Source organism: Plasmodium brasilianum, chromosome 11 (genome assembly GCF_023973825.1).
Source record: "Plasmodium brasilianum strain Bolivian I chromosome 11, whole genome shotgun sequence".
Taxonomy (NCBI): Eukaryota; Apicomplexa; class Aconoidasida; order Haemosporida; family Plasmodiidae; genus Plasmodium; species Plasmodium brasilianum.
This window is the reverse complement of record NC_090124.1, coordinates 2,670,620-2,691,013: the sequence shown is the minus strand read 5'-3', so window position 1 is coordinate 2,691,013 and position 20,394 is coordinate 2,670,620. Positions and strand designations below refer to the sequence as shown.

Genomic DNA, 20,394 nt, shown 5'->3' with positions numbered 1-20,394 from the left:
ATAATTTATGATAAAAATTAATAATGCATTTATATATATAAGGATCATTTTTTAAATAAAATAAAATTAAAAAAAATATATTATTTATTTTTGTATGATTCATAGTTAGATAACGTTTTATTTTTTAACTACATAAGTTTTAATTAACTTAATACAAATATTACCATATTTTTTATATAAGATTTAGCTCAATATATATATAACGTATATGATAACGTATACGAATATTTTGGTAGTTATAACAATGGATAAATTTATTTTATTAAATCCATAATCTTCTGGATTAAAATGAAAATTAGAATACCTATTTAATATGCATGTTATTTATCACATTTATTTGCAATTATAAAGTGCTTTTTAGGCAGTGTAATATCACATGTATATTTATTTGTTTTCAAAAATATACTAAAGAGATGGAGAACATTAGTATAATATATACGAAAAATTATGGGTATAGAAAGTGAACAGATTGCCAATAGAAATTTTAATAAAAATATGTTTATGTGTATGCTTGTTTTCTAGAATTAAGGATTACATTAGTTTATTAAAATATTTTCTTGTGTGTATTTAATATATATGTTTATGTAAAATAATTATATAATGATAATATATTTGTTTTAGTTCAATTTGTAAGATATAAAAAAAGGAATGGGATAAAAAATAGAAAAATAGTAAGTTAAGCTATTTGATAATGCTACATATTTAGGTGTATAAAGAAAATAAGATAAGTAAATATTATGTTAAAATATAATGTATAACATTATGTAAGTTATATCATTAGTTATATATTCAAACATAAGTATCCATGGTAATATGTAATAAAAATATAAATATATTTTAATTTTTTTTTTTTTTTTTTTCCATTTCAAGTCAATTATGTCTTAATTTTCATTAAGCCACAAATATTTATTAATACGTTTAATAAGAAATACGCTCTTTATATGGAAACAATTGAAAAATACAGTTAAAGGGAAAATAACTCTGGAAGCTAGAAAATAGAGAAATATTACAAGAGTGTTGTTTAATATACATTATAAGTTAAATATGTATCTTAACAATTATATAATGAATAGGAAAATTATGGTAATAAAAAATTTTTATAGAATTAATAATATTTATTTTTCATGTAATTAATATCATTTTTCAGTGCTGTTAATTTTTCATTTATTGTATATGTATAATATACATGAAGATAAAAGTGTGACATAAATTTCTTATTTACTGAAAGAATCCATGTATAAAAATAATAAAACCTTATGAGTATATATAAGTTTAAAAAAGCAATTCATGTTGAATAATTCACTATAAAAAAAAAAAAAAAAAATTTTATGAATCCGCACTTTGTTAAGTTTTTAATTTTTCCATGTTATTATTTAACGTATATATATGTACTTTTATTTCTATTTTAACTTTTTTTGTATTTCTTGAATTACATACTTATATATTCAAAACATTCTTTATCTAAATCTATTGTTCTCTCTGTACATGACTGGACTTTCTGTTTTTTCTTGTTTTTTATATTAATACCTTAAAAAATAAAATTAGGAAATAAAAAAGTATTATATGTCAATGGACTTGTTTCGTGTATGAATTTTTAAAAATATAAAAAAGTAGAATTTACGTTTTTCCATTGAGACAATGTCGCTGAATTGAGAACATAACATTGATTTTCAATAAAATTGGTTTTGATATATATAGTTGTAAAAATTATTATATGTTTTTTGCTAAATGCATTATTCTTAATTATAGAATTATGAATTAACTGAATATGATTGAAGAAATTTTAAAAAAAAAAAAAATTTTAATTGTTATAATTATAATTACACATATGTAAGCATTGGCAATGATAATATCAAGAATATCATGCTTGCTATTATTTAGGTTACATATATCTTAATCAATAAGACATAATCATCGTGAAAAAATGTCAAGATGAAAAATAATTGAACGGAGAATACAAAAATGATGTATTACAAGGCCATAAAAATGTAACATTAAAATAATTGAAAATTAGAAAAATAAGATGAATAAAAACAACATAAAGTTTGATTAGAAATGAAACCAAATATATAAGTAAAAGAAAATTATAAAACAATTTTTCTCTCTTTTTTTCTAGTTCGTGTAGAAATAATAAAGGTACAAAAAAAGTAGATGGACATACATATAAATGTTTAATGTAAAAGTGTTAAAAAAATAAAAAAAAAGGAAATGTCACTGTTTACAAACGTTTTTTAATATATTATTTTTTCCTTTACATTATATAAATAAGATAAAAGGAAATTTAATGTATCTGTCATAATGTATTTTCTTAGAAATTGGAGATAAAAGAAATGAAAAAAATTATTTTCAAGGAATTTAAATGTATATCACATGATACTATGTACCTATATGGGCGAACAAATGGGTGCATAAATGTTTTTTTAATGAGCATATATGTAAATGGGCATATTAACGTATGGAATATACGCATATTTATCCATATATACTCATGTACATATGCACATGTTCGCCCATATAGGTACATAGTATCATGTGATATACATTTAAATTCCTTGAAAATAATTTTTTTCATTTCTTTTATCTCCAATTTCTAAGAAAATACATTATGACAGATACATTAAATTTCCTTTTATCTTATTTATATAATGTAAAGGAAAAAATAATATATTAAAAAACGTTTGTAAACAGTGACATTTCCTTTTTTTTTATTTTTTTAACACTTTTACATTAAACATTTATATGTATGTCCATCTACTTTTTTTGTACCTTTATTATTTCTACACGAACTAGAAAAAAAGAGAGAAAAATTGTTTTATAATTTTCTTTTACTTATATATTTGGTTTCATTTCTAATCAAACTTTATGTTGTTTTTATTCATCTTATTTTTCTAATTTTCAATTATTTTAATGTTACATTTTTATGGCCTTGTAATACATCATTTTTGTATTCTCCGTTCAATTATTTTTCATCTTGACATTTTTTCACGATGATTATGTCTTATTGATTAAGATATATGTAACCTAAATAATAGCAAGCATGATATTCTTGATATTATCATTGCCAATGCTTACATATGTGTAATTATAATTATAACAATTAAAATTTTTTTTTTTTTAAAATTTCTTCAATCATATTCAGTTAATTCATAATTCTATAATTAAGAATAATGCATTTAGCAAAAAACATATAATAATTTTTACAACTATATATATCAAAACCAATTTTATTGAAAATCAATGTTATGTTCTCAATTCAGCGACATTGTCTCAATGGAAAAACGTAAATTCTACTTTTTTATATTTTTAAAAATTCATACACGAAACAAGTCCATTGACATATAATACTTTTTTATTTCCTAATTTTATTTTTTAAGGTATTAATATAAAAAACAAGAAAAAACAGAAAGTCCAGTCATGTACAGAGAGAACAATAGATTTAGATAAAGAATGTTTTGAATATATAAGTATGTAATTCAAGAAATACAAAAAAAGTTAAAATAGAAATAAAAGTACATATATATACGTTAAATAATAACATGGAAAAATTAAAAACTTAACAAAGTGCGGATTCATAAAATTTTTTTTTTTTTTTTTATAGTGAATTATTCAACATGAATTGCTTTTTTAAACTTATATATACTCATAAGGTTTTATTATTTTTATACATGGATTCTTTCAGTAAATAAGAAATTTATGTCACACTTTTATCTTCATGTATATTATACATATACAATAAATGAAAAATTAACAGCACTGAAAAATGATATTAATTACATGAAAAATAAATATTATTAATTCTATAAAAATTTTTTATTACCATAATTTTCCTATTCATTATATAATTGTTAAGATACATATTTAACTTATAATGTATATTAAACAACACTCTTGTAATATTTCTCTATTTTCTAGCTTCCAGAGTTATTTTCCCTTTAACTGTATTTTTCAATTGTTTCCATATAAAGAGCGTATTTCTTATTAAACGTATTAATAAATATTTGTGGCTTAATGAAAATTAAGACATAATTGACTTGAAATGGAAAAAAAAAAAAAAAAAATTAAAATATATTTATATTTTTATTACATATTACCATGGATACTTATGTTTGAATATATAACTAATGATATAACTTACATAATGTTATACATTATATTTTAACATAATATTTACTTATCTTATTTTCTTTATACACCTAAATATGTAGCATTATCAAATAGCTTAACTTACTATTTTTCTATTTTTTATCCCATTCCTTTTTTTATATCTTACAAATTGAACTAAAACAAATATATTATCATTATATAATTATTTTACATAAACATATATATTAAATACACACAAGAAAATATTTTAATAAACTAATGTAATCCTTAATTCTAGAAAACAAGCATACACATAAACATATTTTTATTAAAATTTCTATTGGCAATCTGTTCACTTTCTATACCCATAATTTTTCGTATATATTATACTAATGTTCTCCATCTCTTTAGTATATTTTTGAAAACAAATAAATATACATGTGATATTACACTGCCTAAAAAGCACTTTATAATTGCAAATAAATGTGATAAATAACATGCATATTAAATAGGTATTCTAATTTTCATTTTAATCCAGAAGATTATGGATTTAATAAAATAAATTTATCCATTGTTATAACTACCAAAATATTCGTATACGTTATCATATACGTTATATATATATTGAGCTAAATCTTATATAAAAAATATGGTAATATTTGTATTAAGTTAATTAAAACTTATGTAGTTAAAAAATAAAACGTTATCTAACTATGAATCATACAAAAATAAATAATATATTTTTTTTAATTTTATTTTATTTAAAAAATGATCCTTATATATATAAATGCATTATTAATTTTTATCATAAATTATATATACTTATTTATATTTTTAACGCCATATTAGCTCTTTTATATATCTAAATATATTAAAAATAGGAAATACATATATAAAAATACTTACATATTATTTTATATTTGTTGATATAAAATATATTTATTCATTACCAATAATGTCAATTCATCTTTTTACAGATATATATAAATATTTATAATTTTATTATTATGCAAGAGGGGAAAAAAAAAATAACACATATTACCTGTTAGAAAATGTTTGAATCTAAATGAGCCATTTAATATTATAATAATATCAAAAATAATAAAGAATATATATTTCATTTATTGATAAGTTTCAAATATAATATGTACTAAATTAGTCATATCATAAGGTAATTAACGCCAAAATTAAGATTAATAATAAATAATTCCAAATCTTCCTTTTAATTGCTTAGATACATAATATATAATTTGGTAAACAGTTATAAATAATCTTTATTTAATAAGGATAATTTTTTATACTATCTACAAATGTATATATACAAATCAATATTATTCAAAAAATAAAAAAAATATATATATTTTATTTATAATTATTATTATTAGTTAATCTATTGCAATTAGATACAATTAAAAATTTATACTAGTATTCAACGATTTTGACGTTCTAGCCTTCAACTGATATATTATATTTTACATTAAAGACAAGACATTTATACATGAAGCAAAGGAACATGGATCTTTCTGTTACTAAAATTTGAGTAGGAAGAGAGTTTCCCATTAATTGTCAATTCATAAATATGTTCTACTCAAGAATTATTCTTAGTTTTTTTGTTCACCTTTAACACAATTTTATATATGTAAAATCACAGGGGATTAAACAAATGGATATATGTAATAAACAAAAAGCATATATAAAATTATTGTATAATTAAAAATTTTACCATGTAGTAAACTATAATAGTAACATAGTGTATATATGTTTTTATATTTCATTTTTATTTACTTTATATAAAAGGAAAAGTACGACAAATATTACCATAATTATAATAACAAGAAACATATTAATATGTGAGGAATAGGAAATATTAAAGATAATTCTTCTTTTCTTGAGGATTCTCATAGAATTTCATTTTTATTGTCTCCATAGAGCACCTTAACTTTACATTGCTAAGCATGTGCTATTTTAAAATAAGGAATTTCCATTAATGATCACATAAAAATTTCAGTTGATGCAACAATTTGTAAATTAGAAATTTCAGATTACTTACTATATTTAATTTTCACAGGTAATTATGTATATCCATGAATATTACTATATACATTAATATTAATTGTTAATTAGATATAAGGTTTTTCATATTGTACTTGATATGAAAAATAAAATAATTAAATAAAAAATTGGTAATATTGAAATTATATCGGCATACAGAAATATTAACATTTTCATATAAAAATTATAAATTCAAAATTTTTTATAATATGTAGATATTAAACATTATTTAACATTATCATTTGTTTATAGTAATCATAAATTTATTAGGGAATGAAGTGCAAATCACATCATTTATACTTCTAATACATAAAAAGAAACTATATATTTTGTTGCATTTTTCTAATCAGTGTTTTTAATTTTATTGTAATAATTTGGTAAACTATATATATATATATATATATATATATATATTTACATTACTAACTTCAATATATAATACATATAAAAATATATTATAACAATTATAAAATATCTTTTCACTACTAACATATTTATGTAATAACAACTTGCAATATTATTAACATAATTGATATATGAAAAACATTTACTTAATTCAACTATGAATTGAGCTTTTTATTAATTTATTTTTTATAAAAAAATAATTTAATTAATAAAATAAGCTCTTTAAATTATATAATAAAAATATAAGATTTAAATAAGAAAAGTCCTTGTACAAAATAAAAAACATTTTTAACATTCAAATTATTTTTGTAATACGTTTTTTTACATAGGTAGATAAAAGAACAGTTCAATTTTTTATATTTTTGAAGTTTATATGGTACTTTTAAAAAGGCATTAATTTTATACTTAATAATGTACACTAGTTAATACAATATAATAGAAACAAAAGTAATGTTATAATATTAACCGTAATCCCTAAACTAAGAACATAATTTAAAAATAATATTATTTTATATCATATTTATAATATTATATGTAAATCCTGAAAAAAAAATTAAATTCATGTTAAAATGGATTTTAAAAATACATATGTCACAATTTATTCATCATAAAATTTATTTTGTAGAATAAACATAAAATTTCCTTTTATGTTTAAGAAATATATATACATATATGTCGATACAATGAAACATTATTCAGTTCGTTTAATCATGTACTAAGTAAGAGAAATCTATTTTTAATATAAGGTTAGTTAAATACTTTTCTAATTATAACAACAAATGATCAGTTTGTCTACAAAAAGAAAAATCAAAAAATATATATAAAAGTACTATTTATAGTTACAATATAAATAGGAACACGACATAAATATGATTATAGAAATTATGCTATACATATTCATTTCAAAAAACATATATACATTTTTCATTAAAGTGTATTTATATAAAAAAATTGTATATAAAAATTAATAATATATAGGTAAGAAGAAACGATAATTTATAACATACATTTAAAAATATTAAAACATTCAAATTCACGGAAAGTATAAGTATATATTTACAATCCTTTTGTATGTAGAAACAATCAATTTTATAATCGTATATTTATATAATTATAGCAATTATAAGTATGCTTTATAAAAATATATTACTATATATATTTCATATATTACTTCATATTGACAAATTCCTTTCAGAAAAATGCGTATAACTTAATATACATTTTACTCATTCATTAACTTAATTCTTCTATATTTTTCATTATTTCTTAAGATTTTAGGAATCGTCATTATAAGTGTTAACCCTAACACAATAATAATTAAAGCAAATAACATTAGATAAAAGTAATGTTTTTCATCAACTATTAATTCTTCTACAGATTTCAACATATCTTTCAAGGGCCCTAACCCATGTAATATTGGCATTCCTATTCCAAACAAGAAAAATAGAAAAAATATAACAACTGCAAATCCGTAACTTCTAAATTTTATTTTTTTTAAAGATATATGAGAAATTCTTCTTTGTTTTTCTAGATAATCATCATAATCTTTTTTCCTTAACCATTTTTTTTCAAAATGGAAATTTTTTCCATCAAACATTCCATTATTATAATCTATAACTTCTGTATAATAATGAGCCTTATTTAATAATTTTCTATTATATTTTTCGTTTTTTCGTTTGCTCCCATTTTTCTTCTTAAACATATTTTTTTTTCCGTATTCTGCATTGATTGATGTATTTTCTTTTAACCCCACAATTTGCGAATCATTATCATTTTTATATTTTCCTAGTATTCGATAATTAATTATAATTAATTTTGTATTATGTATGCACTTATTGTCTGAGAATGTATTAAAAGTGCTCTGTGAAAAAAAAATTTTTAATATAAATATATTTTATTTAAAAGGGCAAATAAAGTAAACCTAAAAAGTAGTGTTCATAAAACTAAAATAAAAAATATTCTAATAAATCGAATACACTTGTATAATATCAGCATACCATGACAATGTTAAAATAACATATCCACGTTAAGAGGATAAACAAAGCAATTTTAATACGTATGATTGATTTAATTTTTTGTTCCATTATGTAAATCTTTAATATTCTAATGTACAAAGGAAAAAATTAATAATGATATAATATATTTCTAATGATGAACAATGAAATATATATTTAAAGTATTATTTTTATTATTTATTAATAAATATTTAGGAAAATATATTAGCAATAATTAATTTTACCACAAATACAAAGTAAAATAAGATTAAAAATATGTTATATAATTTTCATTATAATATTATTAAAAAAAAAAATCACTACTATTAAAAGATATAATTTTCTTTGATTCATTAATATTTCAAATATGCAATTTTTTTTTTAACACAACGCACTAGTTAAATAATTCTTTTATTTTTTATATACAGAAAAAATTAGGATATAAAGATGTGATTTCTTATAATATGTAAATATTCAATTTATGTACTATATAGAATGTAGAAAATATATATGTAATATATTCCTCTCTTTATTAAGATAATCATTAATAATTTTAAGAACACTTTCCTTTAAATAATTATAATTTTATAAATAAGTATTTTGGACTAACGTAATATTATTAATATAATATAAATTATTATAATTTTATAATAATAATAACAAACGAAAAAAGAAACATATTATTCTATGTTAACTGTAACGCACGCTTTAGTTCCCAATTAAGAGAATGCAATTTGTTAGTGAGTATAATGCTCTTAGAAAGTCAAATTTATATGGTACTACATAATCTATTAAGGGGTATGTATTCTAAAAGTAAATAAGGTATTCTTTTATATTTTTATATCATAATTTTTGAAAATTGCAATATTTAATAAAATTTTATTCATAGTAATATTTCTAGATGAAATGTATTTATATTCATCTTTTTAATTTTTTTATTTTTACTTAATTATTTTTATTCATAAAGAAAAAATATTAATATATTTAAAAAAAAAAAAAAAAAAAAAAAACATATTTTCACAATATAATTTTTCCTTATATCTACTCATATACGTGTTATTTACATGAAATAAAATGTGTTAACAAACTATATTAATATTTAATCATAACAATGAAAAAAAATATATATTTCTTTCTTAAAATTAGCAATATTTTTAACTCTTCAATGGGTTTATGTCTATGTATGTTTTTCTCATTTTCTTGTAGTTATAAGCATATTTATCAGATTAAAATGCATATAAATTCTTTATTTAATTGATTAAATAATAAATTATGAAGTTCATTTATATTTCCAAATAAGGATGCATATTAATATTGCAATAATATTTTCATTTGAATTAATTAAAAAATTATTTTTAAGAATGAATATATCTTGCAAAAATATTTCATGAAAAACCTAATATATTACACTTACCTAGTTTGGCATATTAAAAAAAGTAGAATAAACTTTTAATACATATTATTAAAATAAACATATGAAAACAATTTTACATATCTATAAAATGTTTATACGAAAATTATTCAGATCATTTTTATTTTGTTTAATAAATATTTATTAATTTAATAAATTTATTAATTTTTAATATAATATATATATATACATATATATACATCTATAAAATACTTGTATGTTTTTTCTTAATATACATGGGCAACTGCAAAACATAGAACATATATATACATATATATATATATATATAAATATAATTGTATTATTTCAGAAATGTATATATTTTTTATTACAGTTCACGATAATTTAGATATTTATATCTATATATAAATACATAAAATTTTACTATTATGAAAAAGAATAAAAGATTTATGTATATTGTCCATTAATATGTGATTATTCTTAATTCAATAATTCAATATTTTAATAATGTAAAAACTAAAATATGTATATATTATATATATTTATATAATTTCAATATAATATATATTTATTTGATCCTTACAATATTGAATCAACAGCGCAACTAACTGCAATTATAAAATGATAAATTAATTTAACTTAACATTTATCTGTAAAGACCTAGAAATGAAACGTTATCGAATTGTTATAAATATTCCATATTTAATAAAGATATCATTTTATTATATATTTATATCTAAACTTTTATAATATTCATAAATATCTTAATATGTGTTAAAAATAATTTTACATTGAAATTGCTTTGAAATATATTCCTCATAAAACATTTACTACAGAATAATATATACTAAGTTGTTTTTTATATAATATGTATATATATATATAAATATATATATATAACATTCTAAAAAAGTACTATCTCTTTGAGACATTAATCATAAAACAGGACATATTGCTTTTTAATTTAAAAATAATTAAAAAAATTTCGAAATAAATAAACAAATAATCATTTTAAGTTATAATAAGATAAGAAAATAAAATGTAGTATTATTTTTAATACTGATATGAATTAATACAAAGAATGTGCAATAATATATTAATTGTTTTAATAAATATTTATTATATCTCTCCAGCACATATATTTCAAAAATATCTATCCAAAACACAAAAATATATACTAGTTCATAATATGCAATTAAACTGAAATGATAGCTTAAACTAAATAATTAAAAACCTTATAGAATGCAAATAAAAAAAAAAATTGTAAACGTATTTTTTTTAAAGACGTTTATCAAAAAATGTCAAATATATGTAATCTCACACATAAATATTAAAAGATTATGGGCGATTTAATAGGCATATCACTATACATATTGCGAATATCAATTCGTAGTGATTATTTTTATTATGAAAGGAAACATGTTCCTCAATATACATTTTATCTTTTTCTGAACTTAATTTTTTCAAATTTTTTAACTTTTTTATGATAATAAACTAGCGCTAATATAAGTGTGACACCTAATATAATAAATGGTATGAAATATATTATGAACGAAAAAAAATTTGATACACAGTAGTTCACATGCCTACTTTTCTTATCTATATATACCACATTATTGAACAACCATTTAAAAGGAGAATTAGTCAAATGTTCATATAAATATTTTGTAGTCGGAGAAATTTTTATACTTACACTACTAAATGCTGTTGAAACTGGAGGCGAAAAATGAAGTATTACCTCATACAATCCTCTTACAAGACCAAAACCACAAGATAAATCTAAAATGAGCGATATTAATAATAACGATAACAATAATAAAGGTAAAGAAAATCGCTTTCCGCATTTTTTCCTTATTATTTTTTTGTACAAATTATCACTAATAGTTCTGTTATTTTTAAGGAAATCTTCATAATCAAGTTCTTTGAATATTTTTTTTTCCAAACGAGAATATTTTCTTGTTTCAAATATGTATGATTTATTTTTCATATCTTGTTTGTTCTCTACATATTTACTTAATAAATTTCTATTTGTTTGTTTCATTTCCCTTTTAGGTTCATACTCATAAAAATAGATATCCTTTTTTTCCTTCACAGTATTATTTGGCATCTCTTCTTTTAATTCTATCATAGCTGAATAATTATCTCCTTTACAGTTTGCTAGTAATCGGCATGTTTTTCTACATAAGTTATTATCATGATTACGGTAGTCGTCCAAACATTTATTAAGAAAACACTAAAAAGACAACGCAAATATATATTATTTAAGGTATATATAATTTCTTGCTAAAAAAAAATGTAAATGAAAATAAAACGCAGAGAAATTGTATAATACAAATAATCTTAAATATTATTATCATACCATATCATTGGTGAAATTCCATATACAAATTAAAAACATAGAAGAAGCAACATTAATAAATAAGAGTGACCTAATATATTTTTCCATAATTTATATTTATAATATTGTAATGTACTAAGAAAAATATTAATTATACAATAATACGCTTCTAACGATAAAGGAAGCTATACTTATCCTTATAAATTATTTTTAATATTTTTTTTTGCAATAATAATAAAAATTATATAAATCAAATGCTTCGTACAACAAATATAAGGAAATATATCTTTGTTTTATATAAGTTTTATATTAATTTTATTTTAAATAGTCGAATTATCATTAAAATGAAATAATATACATTTATTTATAATTATTCAAATTACAAAAAGTAATTATTTAATATATTATATTACCTAGGTAATTCTTTTATTATCCTTATAGAAATAAAATAAAAAATATATAAGTTTTCTTAATCATTGTCTATATTGAGTTTATATATATCATGGAATATATAGAATGTAGAGAATATAGATAATTTTTTGCTTTGTTTATTCAGATTATAGTAACATTTTTTAATGATGTTTTTCTGTTACTAATTAACATTATATTTTTTAAAAACAAGTTACTATAGTCAAATAATATTAATTATTATAATAGTATAATAAATGCTGTTAAAAATATTGTGTAAAATATTTTATAATATTTTAATTATAGCACTTTTATTCATTAATAGTATATAATATTTTTAAAAAATGGAATTTATATCATATTACCATATATATACAACAATATATATTTTAAATATGAATAAATTATAATTTTTTATTATTGTATAACAATTTTAGAAAATCACAAATTTAAGTTTAATTTATATTATTATATAAGTATAAGATGTTTTAAAATTTACGGATTTATTTATTATATAATTTCTACTTACATATGCATTTTCACGTATCAATATATTATAATATAATAAAAAATAAAAATATTGTAAATCGTGTATTAAAAATATTATTACCGTAATATACTTCATTAATTCATAATCTTAATTTTGACATTGACGTATGTAGATATCACTTTTTTCATCAATGTACAATATCACAGTTATTTATAATAAACCTATAAATGAAAGTGTATAAAAAACCACTAAATTATTGTAATGAAATAATAAATATTGTTATTTCCCTATTTATTGAACACTATACAAATACACAAAACTAGTAATACCCTGCATACTGTAATTACTAAGATTAAAATTACACTTATACATGTTGACAACTTATTGTCCGTAAAGTAAAAAAATAAACCTGTATTTATGGTTTATATGCATAAAACAAAATTGGATTTTTTTTTTAATTTATATAAACTATTATTGTTTTAAATATGAATGAATTAGTAACTGTCAATATAATCTATATTTTTATGTATATTTAAAATAATATTAAATTTTAATTAATATATTTATTGAAAACTATAAATTACAACTAAAATACATTAATAAATACCCACAAATAATTAAAAGAAACGAAAAAAAAAAATATTTTTTCTTGAAATATTGATGAAAATTAAAATTTTATTTATATATCACATTTTTTGATATTTACAATTATGTCAAAGAAAAAATAAAAATATTTATATATGCTATGTATTAATATATAATTAAATATATTTTCTTATTTTAGCCCTATAATAATATAGAGAATGATAACAATATATAGTATATTTATTTATAAATATTCACTATAATATATATGTATTGATAATTACGCAAAATTTAATTAACACCACAATGTAGAATACTAGTACATGGATACATACGTATAAATTTACATATAACTGTAAAAATTCAGGATATATAATTTAGAAAATATTTTAATATAATCTATAAATAGAAAGGATATTATATTATTATATATTTATAATTTCACATTTATGTTATGAAAACTGAATTAAATCTTATAAATATATCTTTGCAAATAAGGTTTCTTTTTTCACATTACAAATAAATTTATTTTATAGAATAACAGTTTAATTTTAAAGAAAAAAAATATATGTATATATAAATATCACTTCAACAAAATCCATTTACTACATTTTATAAAATTCTAAACAAGATATATTTGTGGTTAATTTTAATATAATGATACATATTAATTCATATAATGAACAAATAATAATTTTATTGTAATAGAAGGTTAAAAATGGAAAGCGTCACTTTTTATTACTAATCCTTTTATCACAGTTCTATAAATATATATGAATTATAATATTCTATATTTGCCTTAAAAAACAAATATATATTTTCCATAGAAATATATTTAACTACATAAATATAAGCATTAGGTTATATATATTTAATTCAACTTTTATAATAATTTAGTATACACATTTATAAACATAAGACCATTAAAATCCACAAAGAAAAGAAAAAAATAATTTTTTATTGTTATTAATTGAAAAACTAGATATGCTAACGTACATTCGTAATATTATGACAATTCCATTTATGTTTATTAATAATATACCACTAAGAATCTTACATATATGACTTCATATTGAAGACTTCTTGATAGAATAATATATATTCCATATTATTCATTTTACTCAGTCATCAACTTAATTTTTTTATATTTTTCATTATTTATTAAGATCTTTGTAATTCCTACTACTATTATAATAGCTAATATAAAAAGAAGTATAGAAAATAATAATGGATGAGTATAGGATGGCACTGGAATTTCCTGTGTTAAATCAAAAGCGCTTTTTATTGATTCCATGATCATTTTCGTGACAGTTTCCAAGTAACCTAATCCTTGTAATATGGGGTATCCTATTCCCAACACGAAAAAAATAAAAAATATGAAAACTCCAAATCCATAATTTCTAAATTTTATTTTTTTTAAACCTATATCACCAATTCTCCTGTTTTTTTCAAGAAAATAATCATAATCTTTTTTTTTTATCCACTTTTTTTCAAAATGGAAATGTTTTCCATCAAACATTCCTTTATTATAATTTATTACTTCTGTATAGTATTGCGCCTTATTCAGTGAACTTCTATTTGATTTTTTGTGTTTCAGTGTGTCTCCTTCTTTATTAAATATATCTCTTTGAGAATAACCACTATTATTAGGTATATCATCTTTTAAACTTGCTCTATTTTAATCCTTGCTCTGCTTATATTTTGCTAGTAATCTGTAATTCTTTATGTCTAATTTCTGACCAAGGTTATAGTGCACATCCAATATTTTGTTAAATGAAATCTAAAAAAGAAAAGAAAGGATTTTTTTAATTAAAAAAAAATATATTTTTAAAAGTTCATATTAAAAAAAAAGAACAAAATATATAAAAAATACATATAAATTAAAATAATATTCTAATACTATATCATTTTCGAAATTTAGAATCCAAATTGAAATTATAAAAAAAAAAATTTCATTAAATAAGAATAACTTCATTGGCTTTTCCATTATATATACTTTTATTATACAGATATAATTAGTAAAGAAAAAAATTTAAATTATATAACATATTTCTACTAATAAATGAATCTTTATTTATTCAAAAAAATTTTTTTTATTATTCCTTTGTAAGTACGTAATAAAATGTATATAGTTATTATTGTTTTTACAATATATACAAAGAAACATAACTTTAAAAATATATTATATTATGTGTATCTTAATATTATTATAAAAAAAAAATTAATTTTTAGTTGAATAAAATAATTCGAATCCATTTATAAATATTCTAAATAAATTATTTAATTATTTGATTAAGTGCAATTATTATGTAGTATTTTTTTGAATACGTTTCATAATAATCAAAGTAAGAATATCAGGTTTCCTATTATTTTGAGTTATTGAGTATATATAGAATATTGAACGTAGAGAATATAGATCATTCATTGTTCTATAAGTTAATACAACAAGTATAAATCATAAAGATATGACTCCACTATTAATTCTAATTTAATAAATATTATACTTTGAAAAAGGTAGTAACATACAATAAAATGTAAATTATTATAATAATATAATAATAAAAAATGAAAAAAAATAACATTTATGTAATAAAAATTATGATAAATACTTTAGTTTCTTCATAAGTGTATAAAGTCTTTTATAGCTCATATTGTATTTAAATAATCTAATTTATATGCTACTATCTAATATATGAAAAAATATATATTTCAAAACAAAAGGAGGACTGAATTTTTATTTTTGTATAATAATTTTTGAAAATTATAATATTAATTATATTTAATTTATGTTATTAAACCTTAATGAAACGTTTTTCCTTTAATCATCGTATATATTTTTTAATTAAATAAATATAAAAGGGTAAATTTTTAAAAGAATAAGAAAACTAATTAAAAATAAAATTAATATAGAAATATTGCATATTAATTTAAGAACATATCAAATGAGAAAAATTTACAATTAAATTGCAGGACATAATGAGTACATAACAAAAAAGAATGAATAACAATATAGTCTACTATAATATAAGATTTAGTAATTGTTCTATTTATAATTTTATAACGAATATATATATATATATATATATATATATTTTTTTTAAATACATAGTTCCAGTAACACATTTTACAGATACATCATCATAAATCTACATATATATATAAATAAAGAATATTTTATTAAAAATACTTTTTCACTAGTGAACATACTATGCCAATATAATCTCTTTAATTACGTATTGTAACCATATGAATTATAATTATAAGAATATTATATATATTATATATTATCGTAACCATCCCAAATTTAGATTTATATCATTTTTTCCATCAAAAATTTCACGATACAATGCGAATAGTTAAAAATATGAAAAAAATAGGTAACCCTAAAATAATTTATATATGTTACCGAAAAAACAAATTAAAAAATACAGAAATTAACATTATTATATATTTATTGCTTTTTCTCATACTAACTTCGTTATAACAATCATGAATATTCTTATTTAGGTTATCGTAGTATTTTAAACAATATGAACATATAACATTCTTAATAATGGTTAACGTTTCCATTTATAATTCTCTTTAATCTACTTAAAATTTTTATAATATCCTATAAATAAAAATTGTAAAATAAATTATTAAAAATAAGTGCACTGTATAAAAAATTCTTCTGGATACTTAAGTTTAATTCTCTTCAATGTTAGTAACACAAGTTATTCCATAACATTTTTTAATATATTTAAAAAAAAAAAATTTATATTTATCTAAATTATTTATATCTTATAAATTAAGAAGTCATAAGCAAATACATTAATTTACATTGAAATATTTAATTTTTCCTTTATTGAGCATGTATACTTACATTGATTATCTTTATATATATATCAATAAATTTTATATACTTTTCAAGTTATATCATTTTTATATTTATTTTATAATATTAATAATAATTAATACGAACGCAAATAACATGATAAATAAAAAGTAATATTAAATTTCAATTCACAAAATATGATTTCCATAGTTATACTAGTTACACGTTCCAATATCCCCCCCAAGTGGTATATTCATTTAAGTATCCAATTTTTATCGAATGTACTGTATTATTTATATGGTTTAATATATAATTTACTTAAAGAGATTATTATTTCTACATTAATACTAATATAAAATTGTTGAAAATTTTCGCTTTTTTATTTATCTAATACAAATTATTTGTTTCACTATCTCTAAAATCTTTCCATATTTGATATATAATTGTAGCCGTCCCACTTATGCTAAAAAATATAATTGACTATGTAATAGTCATTTAAATAAATATGTTATACTTAATGTAATAAATTTTGTACACATTTGGAAAACTTTAATAATAAATATCAACTTCGTAAATATCATATGTTGTAGCACATAAGAATACAGCTCTTAAACTATATTAATGAAATACATTAAGGTATTGTATCTCTAAGTTATACAATTCCAGTAAAATTATTATTTGTAAGTTTACTAGCATAAGAAAAAACAGCAACTGAATTTATGGTGTATGAAATTACATTTTTATTTTCATTTATTACATTAATATTCAGGTATTATTTTTAATGTTTCCCTTTTTCTAGTACTAAAAATTAATTTATTCAAAAATCTGCATGATTTACACGATATGTCTAACATGTTACTACAAGAAATTCCTGTTAAAATGATGTTGTACATACAAAAATGCAATTAATTAATACTAGATTACATGACTTGTACTTTGATTTGAGCTTTAATATGAAAATATAAAAATATGTATATGAAAGAAATACCCAAATATAGATAAATTTTTCTGAAAACAATAATTCATTTTCGGTTAACAGAAAGTAATACATAACATTTATTCTACAAAATTATAGTCTGCATGTTTTCAGTATATACATCTTGGTGCATATAAAATAGAAACCCCAAACAATTTAATAGAAATATATATTAAAAAAAATTTAATAAAAAATGATTACAACAATTTTTTTTAATAATGGCACTACAAATGTAATAGAATATGAGTGTTATTTTAATATAACTATAAACTTTTCTTATATTAAGGTCCATGTAAAGATTTAACAACGTAAAAAAAAGAAAATATTTGAAATTAAAGACAAATATTTTACTCAAAATTGTGGGTAATACAGACATAAAAATATAAACGAGAATTAGTTTTAACTGAATAACCAATATCCAGTAATTCTTTAACATTAAAATTCTTAGTATATATAATATTTCTTATATGAATAGAAATATAGCAAAAAGTACAAATTAATAATATAATAAACGTAATATTCTTAGTAGATGTAGTAAATAAGAAAAAGTATAATTAAAATCAAATAACAATTCTAAATATTAACAACATGTCTTCTGTTAATTTACTATTTTTACATAAATAATAATTTTTACACTAAGATAATTAAATTACTAAATATGCTATATATTAGAGACCTCAAAATTTGAAAGATGCATACCAGAACAATAGAATTTTATGAAGAATAAATTATACATAAAACAATCCTATTTAGATCAATAAAATGATATGACGCTAATTAAATTATTAAACTAATATCACATATTTTATATTACATTATTCTTTATAAATTTATCTTATTTCTTTTTCGTTAAAATACTTAATATAATAAGTTTCCTATATAACATGATAAGACTATATAGTTATATGCATAAATAAAAATATATTAGTAAAATTAAGTCCTAATTAACATAAAAATAAACTTTTTTATTTTATTTTTAAGGTGTATTATTATTTAAAACAGTTTATACTATAAAAATATGTTAAGAATTATTAACTCTACATTGAATAACATGAACTATAAATTTAAATACATAAGTATCATTTTATAATAATAGATACTAAAACTTTTTTATTGTATTTTTGTATATATTAAATAAAAAAAAACTATAAATTATTATTTTAATATGTCCATTTGTCTATGTACATCTACTTTTACATATGTTTCCACTTATAAGCTATTATACATTTTATTCATTTAGCATTTCTACTAGCTTATATTGTTTTAATATTTTACATGAAGATATAAATGTTATTATATTAAATATTAACTTTAAATAAAAATTCAAGTACTATATTCACAATATTATGAAGAAAACTTCATTAATTCATATGAATTGTTATTTATTTTGTATTTTTTTTAAATAAATTAAAAATAATATATAAATTGAAGTACTATAAAAAAATTCTAATTATATAATGAAAAATATAATTAAAAATACATAAACAAAGAAAAAGAAAATATTTTCTTATAAACATTTTAAAACGAAATTTACGTATTTTTTATTGAAATAATTTTAAGTGTTTCATAGAATCATATACTATTTTTTGTTTCCAAATTATTTCACAATTATATGCTCATTATATAAATTAAATTTACATATATTTATAAAATATATTCAAAAACGGAAATATAAATGAAATATATTTTAAAACATAATAAGTTATTTTTATGTATATTCTACTATATACAGTTATTAAGTAATATATTTTTAAAACAAATTGAAAAAAACATATGATATTAAAATATAAAGGACAGAACATTGAACAAATAAATTTTATATAAATACATTAGAGCATAAAATTAATTTAATATATAACTCATTATTATAAATTATT

General features: G+C 18.4%; 3 protein-coding genes across 3 annotated transcripts; all 3 read right to left on the bottom strand.

Moving 5' to 3' along the window:
* Positions 1-7,762: 7,762 nt before the first annotated feature.
* MKS88_004003 (uncharacterized protein) lies at positions 7,763-8,624 on the bottom strand (the record flags this gene model as incomplete). The annotated part of the gene is made up of 2 exons (XM_067217143.1): positions 7,763-8,401; positions 8,538-8,624. The coding sequence occupies 2 exons, from the start codon at positions 8,622-8,624 to the stop codon at positions 7,763-7,765; spliced, it is 726 nt and encodes a 241-aa protein (XP_067072808.1).
* Positions 8,625-11,344: 2,720 nt separating this feature from the next.
* Positions 11,345-12,352, bottom strand: MKS88_004002 (uncharacterized protein; the record flags this gene model as incomplete). The annotated part of the gene is made up of 2 exons (XM_067217142.1): positions 11,345-12,139; positions 12,266-12,352. The coding sequence occupies 2 exons, from the start codon at positions 12,350-12,352 to the stop codon at positions 11,345-11,347; spliced, it is 882 nt and encodes a 293-aa protein (XP_067072807.1).
* Positions 12,353-14,844: 2,492 nt separating this feature from the next.
* On the bottom strand, positions 14,845-15,714 carry MKS88_004001 (uncharacterized protein; the record flags this gene model as incomplete). The annotated part of the gene is made up of 2 exons (XM_067217141.1): positions 14,845-15,400; positions 15,698-15,714. 2 exons carry the CDS (start codon positions 15,712-15,714, stop codon positions 14,845-14,847), a joined length of 573 nt encoding a protein of 190 aa, XP_067072806.1.
* Between the last annotated feature and the right edge of the window lie 4,680 nt (positions 15,715-20,394).